Below are 23,457 nucleotides of genomic sequence, written 5' to 3'. Positions count from 1 at the left end.
TGGCGCCTGCTCTGGACCTCCAGCCCTGCCTTGCTCCTCAGCACAGCTGCTGCTAGACAAAGGCTGCTGGGTTCTCTCCTTGCCCCTCTGACCAGGGCTCTGCTCTGGCCTCTGCAGGGACAGGGCCAGGTGGGAACAATGGGACAGGACAGCAGGTGGCGTGTATGTCTCGTACAAGAGCAGGCCTCGGGCTCGGTCTGGCCGCTCCAGTGAGGCGGCAACAGGAGCTGAGGGGTGCTCACCTCTCAGGGCTTCTGGGTCACCCAGGATCCTGTTCAAGGTTTCAGCGGGGATCTTCTCGAAGGCCTCATTGGTAGGGGCCAAGAGCGTGAACTGGCCATCACCTTCAAGCACGGTGTTTAGCCCGGATGCAGCCACGGCAGCCTGCAGGGCGGGGAGAGGATGAAGGGTTCCCTGGAGGCTCTGGAATGCTCTGCAGACGGCCTCACCGGGCCTCCCCCAAAGGCTCCAGACTCTTGTAGAACCCAGGATGAAAGGGCAAGAAACCAAGGCTCACCTCCCACCTTGGTCTCCAGGGACCTTGCCAGGCCTGAACCCCCACCACTCTGGTCATCTCTCAATTACTTCCCGTGCCTTTGGCCTTCCCGCCCCCAGGCTGCGCCATTCCCTCTGCCCTTCCTCCTTCCTTTGCTTCTCTGACTCCTGTCCCTTCACTGGGACTTGACTACAGTGTTGCTTCTCTAGGTAGCCAACGTGGCGTTGCCCCCATCACCACCCCTTCCCCCTGCCACTGCCCACTGGACGAAAATGAGTCTGTTGCACGTATTTTCACAGCTTGCGTCCTCCTTGCATTATACTTAAATAGCTCCTGCCAACGCCACTTGTGTGAGCTCCAGGAGCGGAAGGATCGCATCACCCGTTTCTATAGAGCAGCCCCCGAGGGTCTTCTAAAAGAAGAAAGGGACTCCTGCTGCCCCAGGGATGGGGATACACCCCTCTGCCCAGTCTGCAGCCCCGCAGGGTCTGGCCCCTGCCGCCCGGCCGCTCCCACCTCACGCTCTAGTGTGCAGGTGTCTTCATTCTGGTCCTGCCCACCTCCTTCTTACTGTTCTTGCCCCTGAGCCTTTGCTCTTGCTCTCCCCTCAGCCTGCTGTGCTCTGACGCCTGCATTTCATGTAACTGGTCATTTTCATCCTCAGTCCTCAGATCCAAAGTCACCTCTTCCAGAGAGACCTTCCCCGACCACCCAGTGCCAACTGGCCCCCTCGGCTCGCCACTCCCTGACTTCACGATGCACAGCCCTGTCCACGGCTACCTCGTGTGCATCTGGTCTGTCTTCCCAGGACGAACAAAAGTGCCACCGAGGACAGAAATTTGTCTGTCTCGTTCACCTATATACCCCCGGCACGTAGAACAATACCTGGTAAGGAGCAGGTGTTAGTATGTGTTAGCAGAAGGAAAGATGGGTGTTAGGGAGGCCCAAAGGGGAGGAAGAGAAGAGGGAACATTTGTCAAGCCTAAACAGCAAGAGCAGGTTGCTCAGTGGGGATCAACTACCGTTAATCAAGAGGTGCCACCAACTTTGTGGGGACATCATTCCTTCGCAGACCCCGGACCTCGAAGTGACCCAGAAGGAAAGCAGGGGAAAAGCTTAGAGAGCAGGGTCCCCTGCAGAGCCACTTCCTGAGGCCAACTCCGTGCCAGTCCAGCCTGAGAGTGTTTGTCTCTCTGTGTTGGAGATCTCCAGGGGAGGAACCACCCCACTCCCCTTTGGTATCCTTTGTGGTCAGGAAGTTCTCCTTGAATCAGGGCAAAAACCCTGACGGCGCAGCCTATGTCCACTTCCTCTGAGCAGCCCCTGCCAAGAGCAATGCCTGCTTGCTGCTCCAGTTCAAAGATAAACGCCTGCTGGGCAGGGCCGAAGGAATGGTATTCTGTGGCCATGCAGCAGGCAGAAGCCTGGGCAGAAGTCAAACCCGGACTCCCATGGCCTCTCTGCCGGCCTTGGCTCCAAGGAAACGTGCAGATGGCTAGAGCAGGGGGCCCCTGGTGGAGACATGCGGTCCAGGAGATCGTGAAGCCTGACATTATTCTAGTCCCGAATATGGGAAGTGGCCCCTGGGAGGAAGGGCCCTCTCACGTTTGGGGCCTGCGGTGCAGGCCCAGGCAGCCTAGGGCTCCAAGGGACCCCCCATGCTGCAGCTGCAGACTACTGAACTTGCGAGGGGAGTCACAAAAGGACAGCTTTACAAAGGAGAGGACAGGCAGAGGGAATTTCCCAGCAGAGAATTAGGATGTTTCAATGTGGTCAAGCTCAGTGTCTGATGAGTGGACCCTCCATGTTTATGGGTTCTTAGAAGAACTTGCTCTACATCTGCTAAATGCCCATGAAGAGATATCCTCTGCTTCTGCCGCAGAAGGCCCTTTTGAGAAGGGATGTGTCCCCAGGCCAGCCCCCACTCCCACAGCAGTCCCTCACCCGAAGGGTCTCGAAGGTGTCTTCAATCTCGATGATCTGCTGGATGTTGTTGGTGACGGTGGAGATGACCTTGTCAATGAGGTGCACCACACCGTTGGTGGCGTGGTGGTCGGCTTTCAGCAGCCGAGCGCAGTTCACGGTCACGATCTGTCCAGAGAACAAAGGAGGATGAGCAGTTCACCGACCAGAGGTGCAGGCTCGAAGCCCCAGCAAAGGAAAACACGGTGCAGCACGTGGGTTCCACAGCTGTGGAACCAGAGGGTCTAGGGAGAAGCAGTGCCAGAGGCGGGGATGACCTCCAGCATACCTGACCTGCAGAATGAAACCCCATAGACCAGCCCCATGTGCAGCCTGGGCGTGGGCTCAGGGTGGACACAGGGCAGTGCTGTGTCATTGGGGACTCCCTACCCCGTTGGGATAGTGGTGGATTTGGATGCCCGAATTCTGGTACATGGAGGTGAGGGCCGTGCCGTGTTTCAGCTCATCCGTCAGGACCCGTCTGTTGACCATGTGGTAGCGAAGGGCATTGAGCAGCTCGATGTTGACATTGCTCACCAGGGAGTCCAGCACTTCCTAGAAAGAAGGCCAGAGCAGCAGTTAGGGGGCTGCAGACCACAAGGGCAAGAGGTGGCTTCTTGCTACCCTGGGGAAGGTGCTTTGGAAACCAAGGACCCCTCCTCCATGACCACCAACGTCTGTCTGCTCAGTTGGACAGGGTGGGGCCCGCCACGGAAGCCGTCTAGTGAGGTATATTTTAATTCAAGCTCCCCGACTTCATCTGAGGGCTCAAGGAAAAAGTTTCCTGCGACAGTGGGAAGTCACCACAGGTTGCCCACCAGCCACCCCTCAGGGAAGTAAGGTCATCTCACGGCTGGCAAGGAAGCCCAGGCCTCGTTGCTTGGAGCGAAGATGGTGAAGCTGCCGGGCCCTTCCATCTCAGGTCTCAGCTTCTCCGTGCGGTCCGTGTACAGCTGAGTCGTGGTGGACCCAACGACGCCCAGGGTCTCGTAAAGGTTCGAGAGAGGTAGGGCTGCAGGGGCAGAGGACAGAGGAGGGACGGACCTGTGGGGCCCACCGCAACCAGACCGCACCTCCCCTGGTCTGCAGAGAGCGTGTGGTACCTCCGTAGGACGGGGTGTGGGAAAGCACAGGGACGGCCACCACGAGCCAGCCTCAAGCCTACTCCTTTTTTTTTTTTTTTTAAATATTTTATTTATTTATTTGACAGGGAGAGACCAAGCACAAGCAGGGGGAGCAGCAGAGAGGGAGAAGCAGGCTCCCCGCCGAGCAGGGAGCCCGATGCGGGACTGGATCCCAGGACCACGAGACGGTGACCTGAGCCGAAGGCAGATGCCCAACCAAATGCGCCACCCAGGCGCCCTTGTCACATACTCCTTAAAGCAGCTCTGGAGGTCCAACACCTCCTTGCTCAGATTCTACTAATTGATCATTTTTCATCATTTTAGCCACAGGAAAATGAAGCTTCTGTTCACAGACACTTAAAGATTTATTTATCTGAGGAAGAGAGAAAGAGAGTGCGAGCAGGGGGAGGGGCAGAGAGGATCCCAAGCTGACTCCCCTGCGCACTCAACGCTCGCTCTCATGGTCCTGAGATCATGACCTGAGCTGAAAACAAGAGTCAGATGCTTAACCGACTGAGCCACCCAGGCGCCCCTGTTCAGAGACATTTACATAATAGCAGCAGGAATATATACCCAAAATAGATATCCTAGTTACAAACTGGGCTTTCAGATTTATCTAGTTGTTGAAACTGGTTTCCTAATGGCCTCTACTGGAATGAAAGAACATTACAAATCTTCCAGGTTCTTTGTCTATTTACAAGCAATAAAATGTTATTTCCTAAAAGCCCAAAGCGGCCTGAAGCTTAGGAGGCCTTCCCCTCCCAAAGGGCTTGAGCTGCCCTGCTAAGGCCATTCTCCTCTCCCCACTGCCTAATTCCCACTTGCCCTTCCACCTAAGCCCCCCGCCCCCATGCCAACCACACCCCCCCTTGTGACCTTGGCACCAAACTGCCCCTTCCTTTTAAGTCCATCCCACATTCTCAAGGAATAAATGGCAAATATTTCAAAGTTAACCCCCCCCCCCCCCCCCCCCCCCCCCCGGGGGGAATGCTTGAAGGAAGGTCTCTGATAAAATTCTCAGGTGCCACGGTCTTTGGCCCCTGTGGCCAGGTGTGGTTCCCTGTGCTGGTTCTAGGTGAGCCTGCCTGGTCTGCCACCCTCCTCCCAATGGACTCCAAGGGACCAAGTTCCAGCAGAGGGAGGAGGAGGTGGCTTGGTGCTCCAGCCTGGCTCTCCAGCTGAGCCGATCAGAAATGCTGGGTGTGGTTAGAATCCCTCCCAGCCAGAGATAACAAGGCCAGCGGCCCAGGCCTGGGAGGCAAGCACAAGCAAGTTGGAGTTGGAGTCTGTTGCACCAGCCTGGTAAGGAGATCAGCTTGCAAAGGAAGGAGCAGGTCAGGAAGCTCCCTGCTCCCAGCTTCCACGCTCTGGCCCCCGCCTGGAGCCAGAGAGCATGCAGGGAGGATGTCCATGCAGCCCTGTCGCTCAGGAACCACCCCCCCACCCCCACCCCGCCGTGTGCTTGGATTCTGCTGCCTGTTACGTGAGGGCTCCTCCCTCCTGGTCTCCCTCTCCATCCCAGCACCGACGCGCCAGGTTACCCACCTGCAGGACACCCCTTCTCGCCCGGCACCTTTTCGTATCCAGGACAGCACTCATAGCTGATGACCCTGCAGTGAGACAGACACATACGTGAGGCAATGCGGGGCTTCCCTCCTCCTGGCTGTTGTGGGCAAGAGGGGCCTCCACAGACAGAGGAAAGGAAGGGACGGTAAAACATCCCGCTCTCGGAGGAGACCGTTCGCTCAAACGTAATAGTGTATCAGTGCGTTTTGGAGCAAGGAGCTTGTCACTCTTCCTCAGCTTTGGAGAATGTTCCCAATGGTTGCCATCCCTACAGCAATCCCGCTGGGACCGCGGCAGCACGTTCCATAGGGGGATTCGAAAACACACCCACCAGGAATTTGTCTCTAGCGTCACTCGCGGCGAACCCCATGGTTAGCATTCTAGAGAGGCAGCGGGGTAGGAAGGGGGGTGCCCTGGACCTGTTCCGGCTGACTCTGCCGCTAACCGCCTGGGACCTCCGCTGCCAGTCCTGTCTCCTCCCTGAGTCTCTGTTCCCCCCTCTACAAAACCTATGTGTGTATCCTGCAATGGTCATTGGACTAAATCTCTCATGCTCATCTAGCTCTGATTTAATAACTAAGAAGCATAGCGTAGAGATGATCATCAAGTTTTTCTGTCTTTACAATCAAACTTTAAAACTTTTAAAATTAAAACAAAGCTCCTTTGGTTTCTTTTTATTATTATTATTTGTTTAAATTGAAACCCAAATCTTAGTAACAACATGGATATGGTTTCAAATCGAAAATGTACAAAGGATTATGTAGCAAAGTGTGCCCCATCTAACCTCGTCCCTCAACCACCCCATCGTCCTTCCAGGAGACAACAGCACCTCCCTCTTTGCTCTGCTCCCTCCCTGCTCCCACCCCCTCATCCTCCTTCTCTCCAGCCTTCCCCCTATCCTGCTCCTTTCTAACGTTTCAGCCCCATACCCTTAAGGGCTCTACTTACATGAGCTAAACAGACTCAGGACTTGCCTTGACTGACCCACAATTTTATTTTCGGAAACGAAAGTCATCTTCCGCAATGAAATAAGACTTGACTGATATGCAACCTTTCAAAGGCAGCGTGGTGTTATAGAAACAGTACAAGAATTAAGGGACCTGGCTTGTGACCCATCGGTAACTAGCAGGGTGACCTGGAAGGTCCACTTTTCTCTCAGGGCCTCAGTTGCCTCATCTGTGAAATGAGGTGAGGTTAAACTAGATGGTCTCCAAGGTTTGTTCCAATTTCACACTCATGGTTCTAGTCACTGGGATTACTTCTAGGGGGCAGAGAAGCTGTCTTTCAAAAGGAGAGTGTCTGCCAGCTTCTCCCAGCTAAATCTAGGGAGAGCTCCAGGCCGTAGGCCCATAGATCCAGGGGACACCCATGCATGCACCAGATCCCAGGGCTTCTCTGATATACGCCAGGGCTCTGTGGGTAGGGTTGAAGAGGTGGAATTAAGGTCAAGCCCGCCAAAGCTTAGCTTCTTTCTAAAAGTGCTTGGGTGACACTCCGTGGAACTGGAGAAGCACAGCTGGAGGATGGGTCTTCTCCTCAAAGCTCTCCTCACCCCAGGGGTCTCCCGTGCATATGGGTGCTACACACTCCATGCCTGGGGACCTCCAGCTGTGCTGGCCAACAGTTCTTCTTCCAGGGTGTCGGCTGGACAAGAGAGAGCTGCACAGCTCGTGCGGCCTCACCAGAATTTCACTGAGGACAGAGAAAGCCAACTCGCCAAGTGTGAACTTCTGTAGCTGCATGTATGTGTATGTGTAGCGGGGGTGGGAGGGTGGTGGGGTTGGTGGGTTGTGTGGGGAGAAAAGAGGCTGAGGAGTTGGGAGGAGGAACAGACCTAAGCAGACAAGTCTCACCATAGAGAAGGATATCTGGGATGAAATTAGAAAGCTGCAAGGGCTCTCAGGGGCAGAAGGGTTTCTTAAGATCACAGCTGGGTGGGGGCAGATCTAGGACCCCCCTGGGATTTCATCAAGTCTCATCCCTTTTCCATTGCTCTTGGCAACGTACAGACTGGCGGCAAGCAGACTGATCTGACACTGAGAGGACGCAGGTGCTCTCTTCAATGTGGACAGAGCCCCCACCTCGTCAGCACCCACCTCATCAGCCCCCTTTCCATGTGGGCTCTGCACCCGCGTCCCACAGTGGCTGGATGTGGGGGGCACAGTGCCGCCAGCAGAGGTCAGTCCGCCAGCCGAGGGCTTTTTCCTGGTCAACCAAGTGTGGCTCTGCCAGGAGGCTTTCTCCTTGTCCTCTCGCCCTGCTGGCCTCTCCCTCTTCTGCCTTCCTGCTGCCACAGTCTGGCATCCTTGGCACTCCCTAGGTACGCAGGTGTGAGCCATGCCTCTCACTCCCAGCCTGGCTGAGATGCTTCCTCAGCTGGCAGTTTCCCTATTCCCAACTCTCCCCACAATACCAGCTCCGCTCAGAACTGGTCTGCGTGGCCCCAGAGAAGCAGATGCAGCTGGAAATGGCAGACTGAGAAAACAGCCCAATGAGACAATCTTGACCAAACTTTCTAGACTAGCGGTGCCTGTTCTCAGCCCAGCATGCCACTGCCCTCGGGCTTTGGCCCTGAGGAGATGGGGCTGGGGGCCATCAGAGGGTTGTGGGTCTGATACCTTCTCTCTAGGATGAAGGCAGGAAGGATGGAAACCACAGGAGCTTCCATCTGTGTCTCCCCAGTTCCTTGGCCTCCCTGTGCAGAGAGGATCAATCTACTGGTCTCTGAATCACATCTCATCAGGGAAAGCTGCTCTAATAAGAGGCTCCTGGCTTCTCCTTGACCTAACACAGTCCAATAAGTAAAAACCTCAGTCAGAAAAAGAGTATCTCTAGGATGATGAGACACGAGTATTCTTGTTCCAGTTTCCTTGGTCAGAAGAACCATTTGAGGAAGAAGGTGAGGGAAGGTGCCCAATCAAGAAGGGCATTTAAAGAAGGTGAGCAGAGACAGCGTCTATCCAAGGTCTAAGGATAGAGGTGGTTGGGAGGCTCTCCACCATTCCCCTGCAGGGTGTTACTCATGATCAGATACAGACAGAAGCATTGCTAGTTCTTTCCCCAAAATGATTTTCCAAGAAGTTAATATAATAAGTTAAAACAGGGGCACCTGGGTGGCTCAGTTGGTTAAGCGACTGCCTTCAGCTCAGGTCATGATCTCAGGGTCCTGGGATCGAGGCCCACATCGGGCTCCTTGCTCAGTGGGGAGCCTGCTTCTCCCTCTCCCTCTCCCCCTGCTTGTGTTCCCTCTCTCGCTGTCTCTCTCTGTCAAACAAATAAATAAAATCTTAAAAAAAAAAAAAAAAGTTAAAACAATCACTCTCTCCAAGTGCACTTCACAGTTCTGGCTGGTTGTCATGGCTATAAATGGCTAGGGACTAACCAGCAACTGGAAGTAGGTGGGGCGAGGAATGCAGTGCGAGCGCCAATTTCCCGCGACACTCGGTGTGTCATGATTTCCAAGCAGAATCACAGAGCAAACACAGCCCGATATCATCTAGACATGAAGCCATCCCCCACGGACTGCCAGCCTGGAGCGGTTCCTTTTCTGCTCTCCTGGCCTGGGAAACCCAGCTGAGCTTTCCTGAGCCTCCAGCAGAAAGTCAAAATCTTGAGCTCCCTGATGAAAAAGGGCTTGCTTTGACCTAATGGCACGGCCAAAGACCCCATCACTAACCAGGGTCCGGCTTGGTTCGTGAGGAGAACAGAGCCTTTAAAAAAATGTACGTATGTGTTTGGTGACAATCTGTGTGTGTGCAGTGGGTGAGGAGTGTGGGGGCTCCTGGACACCGACTGTGTCTCTTCAGTTCCCACACCCTTCATCTGACCAGGGAGTCCCCTTACAGCAGGGGAGCAAAATAATCACCAGTCCGGGGGTGAGCAACCAGAAGACAGCTGGTGACTCTGGGCCAAAGAGCCTCTGCTGCCCCTCAGGCCTGGTCTCTGGGACCTTCAGGCAGAGATTTAGGGCTGTAGAGAGCAATGTGGGGCAGGTCACTCAGGCCCTACAGGGCTGCCCACTTGTGGATCTCCCCACATGACTAACATTAGCTGCTGGGTTTAACTCTCCCTAGAGGCAGCACAGCAGAGTAGCTAGACCTGCCCCCCCTTTCCCATCGGCCGACTTTGAGCACACTGATTAGGCTTTCTGAGCCTCAGTCTCCCCATCTGTAAATGGGCTAATAATCATACCGCTCTCATAGGGTGACTATGGGAATTCTATGGGCTCACATATGAAAAGAACTTCACAAATGTTTGATATTTACTAAGTGCTCAGTTGTTTTGTTTTGTTTTGTTAAACTTCAGGTATAAAGTTGAAAATTGCAGTTAGGTTAACAACTTCATTGAACGCAACATCCTGCATGAGGCTACTGATCAGGTCAGTGTGATAAACGAATCCCCCATAAAATGCAACCTACCGAACGCAACAGACAGGGCCTGCATCGGTTTCCCATTGCTGCAGTAACAAATAATCCCAGAGTTAGTGGCTTAGAACAACACAAAGTTATCACCTTAAAACTCTGGATGTCAGAGCCAGAAAGCAGCCTTATAAGGCTAAAATGAAAGGCTGCGTTCCTTTTAGAGACTCTAGGGGAGACTCTAGGGATAGCTTGTCTCTTCCAGCTTCTGGAGGCCTGTGTGCACTTCTTGGCCTGTGGTCACATCACTCCAACTTCATCTCCTTCTCTGACTCTGACCTTCCTGCCTCCCTCTTATAAGGACCCTTAGGATGACACAGAGCTCACCAGATAACCCAGGATAATCTTCCCCTCCCAAGATCCTTAACCTAATCGTATCAGCAAAGGCTCGTTTTCCTTTAGTTACAGGTTCAGGGATTAGGATGTGGACATCTTTAGGGAGCTGTTATTCTGCTCACCACAGGGCAGGACCCTAGATGCTACAGGGATCCATGGAAATACTCACCAGAACAAAATCCCCTGTCAGCTAAGCTACCTCCTCGAAGTTATAGAGCGGGACAGACCCTTCAGGAAATCCTGTACCACAAAGGTGTTGGGCGAACCCCCGGTGATCAGTGTATGTCAAATCTCAGGTATTTTGAAATACATTATCCATGGGGCCCCAGGTGGCTGCACAGGAATATGAAACAGGGAAGGAAGTGCTGCTCTGGGTGTGGGGAGAGCCTGGCATCCCTGGCTGGCTTCTCACCCTCCTTGTGGGACCAAGGTTGTGGGAGAGGGCACAGCTTCACAGCAGATGTCCCTGGGTGCCCTGCCGGCATGAGACGCTGGAAAGGGCTGTGCCGGCTGAGGGACAGGCTCAGCCATACCCCAGCTGCCTTTGCTAGAATTGAATCTCCAAGCTCTAACGCAGGGCTGAAGGAGTATTAATATCTCAGCCCTTGGGCAGACCAAGGCTGGCTCCTAGAGAAAGGGCTGTGCGCTACCAGCTCATCCTGGCTTTGCAGAATGGCTACGGAGCTCATGCTTGTGTTTCTGCTCATGAAATGACCCCAAGACTTCCGGAATGGACAGCTACCACCCCTACCTGCTCGCTCCCCTGCCACGTTATGATGTCTGAGCTCCAGCTATGACTACTACCTCCCCGTGATGTCAACTCCGACCCGACTTGGCTGTGAAGCAGGCCTCGCTCTTGTGGGGCTCACACAAAGGAGGCCTGTCGGGAGGCAGCAAGGCTTCCTGACCACAATTTCCTGCCCCGTCGCGCAAGCTGCTGCACATAAAGTTTTTATGGTGACGGATCAGACTGGGGCCTGGAATCACAGAGCGGGATGCTGTCTCCCGCCAGGCCCTCTTTGCTTGATTAGCTCTTGTATCACTCTGGTGCTCTTTAGGATCTGGAATAAAAGCCAGTGTGTATTTCCAAGTAATAAAATTCACTCAAGTCGCTAAAGAGGGGCCCACTGGTAACCACTTCCTGTAATAAAATCTATATGGCAGGCTTGACAAGTAGCACCAAAGACTCTGGTTCTTCTCTTTGGAACTGCAGAAAAGCCACTATCTACGGACAACGCAGTGTCCTCTGACCAAAGTGCAGAGTGTGGCCAGTCCCCTCCCTTCCTCCATGGAGTTGGGAATCCAGGGCCTCACAGAAGCAGACAAATGGGTCCAGGCCCCTGGATCTCTGTGGGACTGGACACTGCAAAGTCTTCCCCCTGTGGCCCTGGGCTTGGTGCCCCTTGTCTGCTTTCAAATTTAAATTCTTCTTCCAGACCTGGGCCCTTAGGGGACCTGTGCTGTCTCCTGCCCTGTGACACTTCGCTTCCTTGCACCCCAACACACACCTCTGCTCCAGCCTCTTCCCTAGAGTCTTGTTGAGAAAGTTCTCACTGCCCAGTTGACCCCATGCGGAGACGGTCCTGTTTGCTTCAACCGCAACTATGCTCCCCATTTCCCAGTCTGGTCTTCACCCCAATAAATGCACCCCAGGACCCATTTTCATGAGGGTGATGTCAACTCCAGCCAACACAGCCCCCCCACACACACACTCCCTTCCTGACCACCTATGGCACTGAATTTCTGGGGGACAGATCGCAGCTCTCTCATGGGCCCTGGGCCCTGTCCAGGAGTGAAGTGCAAGGCTGCTCCATCTCAGTTCAACAATGAGGATGGGTTCCCCTTTCCCTCCCTGAGTCCTCTGGACCCCTTCCAAGTCAGCTCCACCTTCCCAATATTGCATGTGATGTTCCAGGAAGGGACCCTCTTGTCCTGGATCATGAAGTTTTCTATCAACTCATGCTTTCCTAGCCTCATTTCCTCTTTTTTTGAAGTTGCCCAAAGCAATGGCCACATGGAAGAGTTGAACGTGCACACCATGCCCTTGTGGCTTTCTCAGACCAGCTCAGAGGCTGCGACTCTCTGACCCCACACTACCCCTCTTCCCCACCTACTGCCCACCCACCTACTCACTTCTCTCCCGGGCTCCCCCTTTGCTCACTGGTGTGAGGCTGCCCCCCCACCCCCACATCAGCACTGTCTCAAAGCCAAGCCTGCCTACAGGGAAGAATGGGTCGTCAAGAACATTTGCCAACACACAGCTCTGCGGCCTGCGCCCTGTCCTGGCACACAGATGGAGAAGTGTATAGGTACCGAGAGCCGGGAAGCCAAGATGACTCATCACTGACAGCGCTCTCAGCCGGGGAACTGCCGAGGAATGTTAGCAAGCTACTGTTAACCGGTGAGGCAAATGCTTCCACACAAGGCCACCCAAAATGCCATAGCCAATGCCACCCCAACGTCACAAGCAGGTCTCATTTTTAGGGAAACCAGGACTAACAAAAATGTGCAACTCTTGAAACCCAGCACTCTGAGATGGAGAAGAGCTGTTTGCTTGGCACAGGTCTTTGGTCACCTTCCGAGAAGCAATTAGGTGCGGCCTATGTTTAATTAAGTAATTAATTAACTGTTTGACTGAGTAGATAATATACACACAGGGGAAAAATCCAACAGTACTAGAAACTGTTTTTTTGTTTGTTTAACTGGGGGCACCAAGGAAGAACTATGGTATAGAACTCGCATAATCTCTTTTTGTCCACAGCCGCAAGAATTACTGCTGGGTGTTGATGCACTGAACCCAGAAGGTGTGTCCTCTTAGCTCACTCAGCCCTCACCTTTGAGGTTGGGCATGGTCAAGCGGGAGCCAGCAGTCACGGATCTGCCCTACACAAGCTCCCAGGGGGCCGCTTGATTCCATGATCCCCAATTTCTCTTGATTCGTGCCAGGATCCCTAATTGCCTAAGACAATCAGGGTCACAGGTTGGGCTATTTATTTTCTATATCCATTTTCAGGAAAGAGCATTTTCCCTTCCTTCGGCAGGTCATGGAGTGGGAAGAGAGGTCTACTCAAAAGCCATGTCCCAGGCAATACATTTAAAAATCCCTAACGTGGGAAAGAGTTGGAGACAGTGGCTTAGAGACTATTAATCCCCCTATTCTGCACCCAAGGGGAAGGTCAGGCCCTCCCAAGTGGCTTGGGAGGTTTCTCATAGCACTTCTTCCTGTCTACAGCAGAGAGCCATTGGTTGACTCTTGGTGCCAAAACAGAACTAGGTTGCCCAGGAATTCTGTGAGAACACGCATGCCACCCTGTTTCCACCGGGCAGCAGGGCCGCTGGGGCGAATGCCACCTCCCCGGATGTAGCCAGAGGCACCAGCGAAGCCTGCGGGAGGCACCCGGGGCCCCACGCCGTTGGCGCTCTCACTTCTGTCTGCATGGCCCAGATCTGCAAGAACAGCACGGAGCACCTACTAAGCACTTACTACGTGCAGGGCACCTCATCCGGCCTCGTGTCTGCGTCACTGCATTCAGTCCTTGTGATGATCCCAGATCCCGAAAGGAAGTCCTTTATCATCCCCATCTGGCAGATGAGGCAGGGAGGGCTGCAGTTGTGAAGCAACCTGCCCAGCTAAGGGCAGAGCCAGCCTTGGAATCAGGAGGCTGAGCCAATGCTTTGCTGCCTCCTAACGTGCTCATTTCTAGGCACTCCATCTTTTGGGGGTGTTTGCCCTCTGATGGCAGAGCAGAGTGGTGTGTAAGGTCACCAACGGGCTTTCTTTCTTAGAGATACAGGCCGGGGGCACCTCCACTTACTTGGTACCACTTAGTGAGGATGGAGAAGCGCGTGCGCGCGCACACACCCACACCCACACATTTCATGCTTCTTATAATCCCACATCAGCCCTGAGAAATGCATCCAAGTCTTGTCAGGAGTCTTGAAAATACAAACCCACACTGGCCGGCTTACTGAAAACGCCACTCCTGAGCACACAGCTCCCCGACACATCTGCACAAGCACCTCCATGACTCCTGCCGAGGCCTGACCTTTCAGAAGGCCGGCCCAGGCCCAGGGGCCCCACAGCTCCCCTAAACGCAGGGCGGCCTCGCAGTCTCGAGTGGCCACAGACACTCACGTGGATTTGCCACAGATTTTCCTCTGGTACCACTGCTTGCAGTTGGTGAAGTACTTCTTGTTGGTGCCGATGAGCTTCTGCACAGCACACACGTTGGGCCTGAGATGAAAGCAGCCGTGTTAGAAAGATGGGCAGCATGGCTACCCCACCACCATGCCCTTCCCCCCACGTGGGCCCTCCCAGGTCATGAGAATGTTCTAGATGTGGAGAAGTTATACAGTCACTTCAGTGATGGTTTCAGGGGGGTACTTCAGGGGTGGAAACTGTCTCTAGCAATTTCTATCCCCCTGCAAGTTTCCTACCACATCTAATATTGTCAAAGTGTATCTCTTTTTTTTTTAAGATTTTATTTATTTATTTGACAGAGAGAGAGACACAGCGAGAGAGGGAACACAAGCAGGGGGAGTGGGAGAGAGAGAAGCAGGCTTCCCGCGGAGCAGGGAGCCCGATGCGGGGCTCGATCCCAGGACCTGGAATCATGACCTGAGCCGAAGGCAGACGCTTAACGACTGAGCCACCCAGGTGCCCCATCAAAGTGTATCTCACATGCTGACATTGTTTCACGTAAGGACCCTTCTTTGACACAGGTATTTGGTACGCGTAGATAAAAGTGTCTCAAAATGTTTAGATCACATGCTACGGATTGAGACAATGAGCCAAGGAGTATGTTTGCTAAGCAAGGCAGATTTGAGAGAAGCTCCCAGCCTTTCTCTGTACCCCCAGCCCCCACTGAGCCAAAATGTCCACAGGTCCACAGGCTCTAACCCAGCCTCCCGGGGCACAGAGCCAGCCCCACTGTCATGAGGGGAGGCCAAGGTCTGGACCTGGCACCTCCCAGGCAGGTCCACACAGACATACTCTGCGTCCCCAGGCCAGGAACTTGGCTCTGAACACAGCCATGCTGACTGTGGTCAGGACCTCGTTAGGAGATGCTCTCCCACTGGACTCTCCATCATTCACTATTTAGACCCCAGCCTGAGTCCACTGTCCCCAGAAAGCCTTCCTCCAGGGCCCCAGGTGACACTCTTCCGTGCACCTCTGACCTGGAATATGGCCCTTGTTTGATGCTTGGTACCAAACAGAATCTAACACTGATCAGAGGACGTATCTCTCTTCTCTCCGATGACCCTCCAAGGAACAAGGTTCCCCACCTTGTTCTTTCTTTTACGTCCCAGATGGGGCCTAGCACTGGGTCGGGCTGAAGAAAGAGTTTGGAATGGCCTTGCTGAAAATACTGCTCCCAGGACCACCCACTCAGAGGAGTCCTCGGGAACTCTGGAAAAGCCGAATGCAATGCCCACGATTCTGCTGAGAAGCCTTCCTTCCCACAGCTACGGGGGTTGGTTTCTGTGTTTTTTAATCAATGTACCAAGTCATGATCCAGACCACGCTCAGGCCATGTGGTGGCAGGATCGCCCTTAGGAGCCCGTGGGGAAAGGACCTAGCTGTGGCTGCGTGGTGACATCTGGAAGGGGGTCTTCCTGACCTGAGGCAGGAAGTTCATTGGCCGAAACACAGTCAGAGGAAAGCAAAGCAAAGAGCCTGAGGCTTCCACAAAACCTCTCTGTCCTGAGAAATTCAGGTGTCACTCTTACATCTCAGCTCCTCTACTACTTTAAAAATGCACTCTGTAGCCATCACTTGCTGCCAGGAAGACAGGGCTACTTCAGCAAGAGCCGTGCCCACCATCCCCCCGGCCTGCTAGCTGTGGGAACGTGGGCAGTTCTCAGATACTGAGTCAGGTTATTGGGTAGGAGGGCGCACTGACACTTCACTTCTCTGCCCTCTCTTCTCCCGCATGGATGTCACCTGTTGCCCAGTTTGTGGCTCAGGAGGCACAGATGAGTGGCCCAAGGAGGCACACTACGTATCAGTGAGTCGGTGTAGGAAGCGGAGGGCAAGGGAAGTTAGGGGTAAGCCCCGTGTCCCCTTAGCCCTAACTGGGTCTGACCAGATGCCCAGAGGATGCTAACGGAAGCTCCTTTGCTCCTCTGTTGGCTGCCTGGGATTCAGAGCTTACAGCCGTCCCCAGATAACCCCGGTGAGTCCCCACTGGCCATGCTCCAGCCTTAGGTACTGTTTGTTGCTGTACAACCTCAGAAGCTCTTCTAGGAGACCGAGCAGGAAACAATTACTGTCAGTGAATTCCCTGCAACTTTCCGTAGGCGGTTGGCGAATCTTCAGTGAGTCTCTTGTGGATGTGGCTCCAGCATTCCTCTGTGGAGTGTTTCCACTGCTTCAGCCCTTTGAGACAGGAGCGGAGGTTGGGGGCAGGGGTGGGGCGGGGGGGGCTCGCTCTCACAGCAGGGGGGGGGGGGGCGGGCTGTAGGCACAGGAAATCTAGGCTGAAGTTTAATCGAGATGACCTAGCCATTTCTGGGCCTTCTGCCTCCAGCACAACAGCTCTGCTGTTCAACTTGGATTTGAGAATCAAGTGCTTCCGGAAATCCAGTCCAGTTTGGGAGGCGGATAGATAGTCAGAAGTGCAAATGCATTTTTATTTCTCTGTCGGTATTTTTTTCCCCTCTCTATAGCAACATGGGTGCAGCCGGGAGTCAGGAGAGCACGTCGCAGTCTCTACTCTCCCAACAGCTCTCTGCACTGGAACTAAGTCACGCCATCCCACTAAGCTGCCATTTCTCCATCTGTAAAATGGGAACATGAACAGCGGATCTCCCGGGGGGTGGCGAAGACGCAAGCAGCAGGGTGTGGGGTGCTGGAGCGCCGTGCGCACGTGCACGGTCCAGGTACGCTTGCTGGCTCTGCCTCAGGTCTTGGAACACATTGCATGGCCTTAAAACAGCAGAGATTTTTCTTCCCTTTTCACCACTTCTCACTGTGAATGGAGGGTTGGAGCTTGAGCAAGGTCGTGCCTTTTGCACAGGGCACCACACCCATGTGCAAGGCCGGGCAGACCCGTGGTACCTTCGGGGACACTGAGGTCACAGTAAAACGCAACCGTGCCTACAACCATTTTGCCACAGTTCATCTGCCCGCGCACCCACACTTTACTGGGGAGGGGGTGCAGGCGTGACTTCTCAGACCATTCTGCCCATCACAGATCTCTACAGGCCTTTCCTATGGCACCCTAAGAAGGGCCACAACAGAATCAGCCTGCAGAGGATGGGGAGTAGGGGTACAGAGGAAGTTGACCTAATATCTGAAATTCGTAATAAAGAACACTTGCTTTGCAAAAAAAATTAAATTAAATTAAAAAACCAGTATTTTCCAGGTGGTCAGTGTCTCTTCGGGGCTCCCAAGGGAAGGAGGTTTTCTGTAGAGATGATTCTTGGTGGAAGCCCAGCAACCCCTTTGGGGAAGCTTCACTGTGGTGTGCACAGAGACACCATTCTGGGTGACAGTGCTGCAGGGCACGCTATCCGGATCTTCTCCTGACTTAGTGGCTAAGGTACGGAGGGAACAGAAACCTCCCAGGCAGACTGTGGCACCTGAGCAGAACACGCTTCTTTGGCAAGAAAGGCAGGAGGACAAAGGTGAGCTGGGCACAGACAATGAGAAAACCAGTGGCACACATTTGGACTTTTATGCCTCATAGGCCCCTCACCTTCCTGAGCTGGCCCCTCATCCTTCTGCACACACAGCCTAAGTCCAAGGTGATTCTGCCCCTGCCCTAAAGACCCCTGGGCATGCCCTAGTGCTCTACTCTTTCCAGGAGGGCACTGAGGCTGCGGCTCACCCTGCCTTCATTCCACTCAGGAGGGGTGCACCTGATGGGCCAAGTAAGCCCATATATAAGGCCACAGGCAGAGGGCACAAGGACGACTACTCCCGATGCGGGGCAGCCTGCACCCACACCCAGGGTCCTCCTCAGGGTGGGGAGCCAAGGCTTTTTAAGGCCTCTGAAGTCAACTCTAGTCACCCCCAACAGTGAGTCTGACTTGAGTACACATTGGTCCGTCATGTGGCAGTCCAGGCACTACTGGGTTCCAATGCCAGACCCAATGGCATCTGAGCTCCTGCTAAGGCCCAGGGGCATGTGGGCTACCACGCGACGTTATCCACATACAGTTTTACCTCCTTGTGAAAAAAGAGTTGATGCAACCAGGTCGGCTGGAAGCTATGGCCAAGCCTGGTTAAGTGTGAGGCACGATGGCTTAGTTCGGGATGTAGAAGTGCTAGCCATCCCTGTCTGGATCTGGGCCGGGGTCTTTACCAGGTCAGACCCTCTGCCTGGGTTTACCACCTAAAGCCAACACATGGTCAGTGTCTCAGAGGAATATCCACAATGATAATGTTCCACATTTATCATCCCAGCTACTGTTTTAAGGCAGATTCCAATCTTGGCTGTAGGACTGTAGGAAAGTGATGTGTCCTCTCCAGACTTGGTTTCTCAGTCTGTACCGTGGGGGGGGGGGGCGGGGCATGGAATTCTGCTCTTCATCTGACAGGCGAGATGAGGTGCCTGGTGGTGGGTGCAGAGCCTGGCCAGGTGAACAGGAGCCTATGGGCTTTGGTCGCTGCCAGCTTGTGTGGCCCAGTGCCACCTGTGCAGACGCTCTCCGGACAAGCCCTGGCCCCACTGGAATATGTGTCCTGCTGGTGGGCTTCCTCTCTGCCCTGGCTACCTTTCCACAGTTATTCTGGGCAGAGCCGCCAACTCCCCCTTCCTCCTCCTGGGAGAGGAAGCTGAAAGCCCTGGCCGTCCAGCGCTCTTGGCCCGATGGGGAGTGTTGCTGGTCAGCTCTCCCATCCCTTCCTCTACAAAGCCTCCCCGGCGGACGTGCCCTCCGGGTCCCCCCACCGCCCCGGGTCCACCCCGTGCGGGGCCAGTCCCTCCCGGCGCCCGTGCCGCCTGCTTTGCGTTTGCGCTTTGCCCCGCGCGCGGCCCCGGCCCGGCCCGCGGCCACCCCCCAGCGCGGCGGCCGGCTTACCCGTGCTGGCGGCCCCGGAGCCTGCTGTGCTGCAGCACCAGCTGGTAGGGCGACTTGGCGGGGCCCGCCAGGGTGGCGGCGGGGCCCAGGGCCAGCGCCAGGGCGAGGGGCAGCAGCCACGCGAGGAGCGCCATGGAGCAAGAGGCCGCGGACCTCGGGAAGTGAGAGCGCCGCCGCCGCGGGCCAGGTTAAGTAGGCGGCGAGCGGGAGGGAGCGGCCGCGAGGGGCGGGGAAGCCGGGCGCCCGCCGCCCCCGCCTCCGGCCCCGCCAGGGCCCCCCCCCCCGCCCCCGCTGCGCGGCATCCACAGCTCCCGGCCCGCGCTCCCCCCGCGGCGACCTCCCCGGGGGCCACGGGCCCTCCGGTGGGAAGGGGGGTGCTGGCAGCGGGGGGTGGGGGGCGGCGGGGCCGGGCTCCTCACACCTCTCTCTCCTCCAGGCCTGCAGCGCCCCAGCCCAGAGATCCCTCCCTGGCCTCCTCCGGCCACAAAACTCTGGGAGAGTGGGGCACTGGGGATGCCCACCGCACTCCCTTCACACTTGCCTCTGCGTTTGGGGAACAGCCCTCACCCCTGGCCTGCTAACTGAAAGTTAGGTAAGGAGTAAACCGTAGGACTGACGGAAGCCAAAAATATCTGCGGCAGGTTTTGTTGGACGCTAAGCTACCCTCGGAACCCCCGGAGACGGGTGGGGTCCCTCACCTTGGTGCGCACTCATTCTCTTTCCATAAACCTCTCTGCAATACTCTGTGCCTGACAGATGCTGCAAAGAGATGGAAGGGGCAAGATTTCTGCCCTGGAGGAGCTCTGAGCACCTCTGCAAATCCTCACATGCGAGGAGCCGTCAGTATTCGCCCAAGCACCTATTAATCACCTACCAGGTCCCTGGCGCTGCTCGTGATGGAAAAGCAGGCAAATGACATGATCAGTGTCAGGAACAGGCTAAGAGATGCTCAGATAAAGCAGGGCCAGACTGGAGGCAAGGTCAGGTGACTAGGAGGGCGGCCACATGAGAGCTGGACCATCAGTGGTGGAGGTGGGCATGCAGAGAGGTGGGCAAACTCGAGGGGTGTGTAGGAGGTAACAGACTCAGCAGAACTTGGAGGCTGTAAGAAGGAGGGGAGAAGGAGAAGGCACAATGACTAAGGTGCTCTTGGCATGGGCATCTTGGTGGGTGGCCATAGCATTTTTACAATAAGGGACACGGACGGGGTTGCAGGTTTGCCAGGAGAGAGTAAGTAGTTTTGGGCACACTGAGTTTGACGTGCTTGTGATTCATCCAGGTGGAGTGTCCCACAGACAGCTGGCCGTAGGATGTGGCTCTCCAGGAGGGAGGGGGTGGAGATTCACATGTGGGAGTCACCCTGGGCACACGTGAAGCCAAAGCTGTGGGAGCGCATGAACTCTTGGGGAGGGCAGACAGAGCAGGAGATGGGTGATGGCCATGATGGTGAGGACGCAGGGCACAGAGCAGCCACAAAGCAGGTGATGGAGCTGACGGGAGCGGAAGGAGATGGGGAGTGGGCTGCTGTCACTGGGGAGGGGGGCCCACAAGGAGGGGCTGTTCGCAGTTATGTTGCCCACATGACAGACCCAAAGAGCCTGCTGTGTTGCAAACAGAGAGCCCCCGGGGACTTGGCTGTGGGCAGCAGGATGGCTGAAGCCAGACTGTGGTGGTTTGACAGAGGGCAGGTGGGGTGGAGACGCAAGTACTGAGTATAGACGATTCTTTCAAGAATCTTGTCTGGAAAGGGAAGGGGAAGGGGAAAGTCAGGGCAAGACAAAATCAAAAGAGGCTTGGACATGTTAGAATGCTGATGGAAAGGAAGAAAAAGAGGGATAATCAGAGTAGGGGGTACAGGGAGAGTCATGGAGCAGAGCAGTTGAGGGGATGGGGGCAGGGGCACCTCCTATTTATAGGGCAGTAAAAGCTATTGGGGGCCTGACTTGGGGGAACAGAGGGAGTAGGGAGGAGAGGACAGGTTTCAGGGAGATTGCAGGGTAGCATTGACTAGATTTGGAAATCCCGCGGGCATTGGAGAGTAAGGGAGTGAGGCAGGTGGTAAGAGACAACCAAGGCTTGTAGATGGGATGACTGGATGCGTGATGAGCACGCTGGGAAGGCGCACATTGGGGTGCCAGTGGGGAGTGAGGCGTGACTCCGGGTGTGTTCACATCATGCCTGCTGAGCCACCTATATTTCCAGGTGGAGAGATCCTGGAAGGAGCTGCCTTCGCAGGGCTGGAGTCCAGGGGAGGCGTGAGGACTGGAGATACAGATCTGAGTCACCACACTAGCATGTGTGGTGGACTAGACGAGGTCTCTGGGGCACCTCTGTTGGAAAAGAGAAGGAGGAAAAGCAAGGAGAAGGGAGAAGAGGAAGCAGGTCCAAGCCCTGGGGAGGATCCATCTGAGAGGCCGAGGGGCAGGCAGAGAAGGAACCCTGCAGAGAGGCCAGTGGAGAGGAGGATTTCAGTGAGCCACCACCACTGCCAGGTGGGGCAGACAGTTCCAGCTGGATCCTATCACTGAGTGGGTTCTAGCCTCTGGTTGGCACTCGGGAAACCAAAGACCAGAAGGCTATAGAGAGTTTCCTGGAACCCCAACTTGTATCTTCTGCATTGAAGACTAGGGGATGATGTGGGATGGCCTTGACCTTGGGGAGAGCCAGGTCCTTCCCTGATGGCCTCCCTATCTCCCCACCCCCCATCTCCCCAGAAGGAAGGGGTGGGACATTCACTCTCCTGGATAGCTGTGAGGGCCTCTGCCACTTTGGGGAAACTATTCCCTTTGCCTATCTCTATCCAGATAGGGCTCATTCTGCCTGCTGGTGAGCACTATCAAGCACATACCTCAGCCTGGAATAAATGAACTTTCTCAAAAACAACTTTCTGAGAGAGGAGAATGTCTCTCCTGCTGCCTTGGGTTCTGGGTTCGAGCTCTGGAATTTAGCTCTACTTGATCTGTGAATTCTTTTCCTCATTGTGGGGTTTATTATTTCCTTTTTTTCTGGAGCCTCTGGGAGAAAATCCAGAGAACAGGATAGGAAGAATGATTTTGATGATTTCCACACCAAAAAATCCTATCTGTTGACTTTCTGCTCAGCCATGGTCACACAAAGAGAGAGGTTTCTTTGGCAATGACCCCACTCAGTGAGTCAGTCTGGATGGCTGCTCAGATCACCAGCTGGGAAGGCTGCATTGGCTGGACTGAGGTCTGAGCACATAGCAGCCTCCATGGACAGGCATCTGAGCCTGAGCTGCTGTAAAATAACTCCTTTATAAGTGTGGGGTGGTTTTGACAACAACGGTAGGGTAAGAAACAATAGGAAGTTTCTGGGAAGGAAAGGTGGGAAGTGGCCCTTGGCGATTTTGCTTGATGGTTCACCTTTGTCGCGGGAGTCCCTACACCAGGGACCCAGGTAGATAGCCAGCCTTGCCTAAGTAAGGGCATTGGTAGAGCAGAGCTGTGGAGTCCAGGTGCTGGAGGCAGGTGGCCTGAGTTCAAATCCCAGTCCCCCTACTTATAAACTCTGTGGCCTTGGGCAAGTTGTTCAACTCCTCTGAGCTTCAGTTGCTACTTATCTCATAGACATGCTAATAAAACCTACCTCACAGGACTTTAGGGTAGATTACATTATATAACTTGAGTAAAGCGGCCAATAAATATGAATTGCTTGCTTCTCCCCAGTAATGGTTCTATATAATAGAAGTCACTGATGAGCAAGAATAGAAACAATCATGTGAAAATGATCATTTAATTAATTTCAAGCAGAACATTTCTCTGTTTCAACATGACTGCTCGGCCGAGGACATGAGGAAGCCCTCAGAGAGATCCAAGCTCAGGCTTGAAATTTTCCCCTGGGGCCAGAGCACTGGCTGCATCCCAACTGTAGGGAAGATGCCTCTTGTGTGTCAGAGCCCCTGGGGAGCCCCGCCTTCCCGGCCCATCTCTCCCTGCAGCAAGATTTACGGGCTTTGGAGCAAGTCAGGTAATCTCTCTGTAAAACTTCCCTCGTCTGTAAAGCTAACATTCGATGACTTGAGTTTTTCCATGAGCTCAGTAAGAGATTACAGCGATATTTCATTTACTGTTTAGATGTAAGAAAAAAAAAATTCACCTTCATACTCACCACAGTCCCCTCTCGAAAACCATAAAACACAGAGCCCAGCGAATGTAAACATGTTCTCCCACCAGAGATAGCTGCTCTGAGGGGCGTTTTTGTTCTACGGGACAAGATGCAGCTGGTGGAAAAAGCAGGGGTCCTCCATCCCCGCTGACCTGGAGCCAGCCAGGGCTGGCACAGCTCACTAAGAGACCGCTCACTTGGAAAGGATTTTCTTTTTCTTTCCATGTCAGACAAACTGAAGAGAAAGAGCGGCTTGTTTGGAACAATAATTACTAGACTTTTTCAGGCACTTTATAAAAATGACTACTTTCACATTCTGTGGCTCATGTAAAATCCCCCCAAACGGTTTGGTTTTTGAAAATCACCCTGTTGTGCTTGACAACAGGCCTTAAACATCAGGATG

General features: G+C 54.4%; 1 protein-coding gene across 1 annotated transcript in view; it reads right to left on the bottom strand.

The window, feature by feature from the left end:
* Positions 1 to 19,102, bottom strand: part of TGFBI (transforming growth factor beta induced) — a 32,268-nt gene extending 13,166 nt beyond the window's left edge. Inside the window, exons 1-7 of the mRNA XM_035014177.1 lie at positions 18,930 to 19,102; positions 14,038 to 14,136; positions 5,128 to 5,192; positions 3,310 to 3,470; positions 2,849 to 3,013; positions 2,441 to 2,587; positions 243 to 384 (exon numbers count right to left, since the gene is read on the bottom strand). Coding sequence (XP_034870068.1) covers positions 243 to 384; positions 2,441 to 2,587; positions 2,849 to 3,013; positions 3,310 to 3,470; positions 5,128 to 5,192; positions 14,038 to 14,136; positions 18,930 to 19,063 — 913 coding nt within the window. The 5' untranslated portion in view covers positions 19,064 to 19,102. The remainder of the gene's footprint in view (positions 1 to 242; positions 385 to 2,440; positions 2,588 to 2,848; positions 3,014 to 3,309; positions 3,471 to 5,127; positions 5,193 to 14,037; positions 14,137 to 18,929) is intronic.
* Between the last annotated feature and the right edge of the window lie 4,355 nt (positions 19,103 to 23,457).

Source organism: Mirounga leonina, unplaced genomic scaffold, assembly GCF_011800145.1.
Source record: "Mirounga leonina isolate KUSES-001 unplaced genomic scaffold, KU_Mleo_1.0 Mir_168, whole genome shotgun sequence".
Taxonomy (NCBI): Eukaryota; Metazoa; Chordata; class Mammalia; order Carnivora; family Phocidae; genus Mirounga; species Mirounga leonina.
Note: the sequence above shows the minus strand (reverse complement) of the source record. Positions and strands in the feature narration are given on the sequence as shown.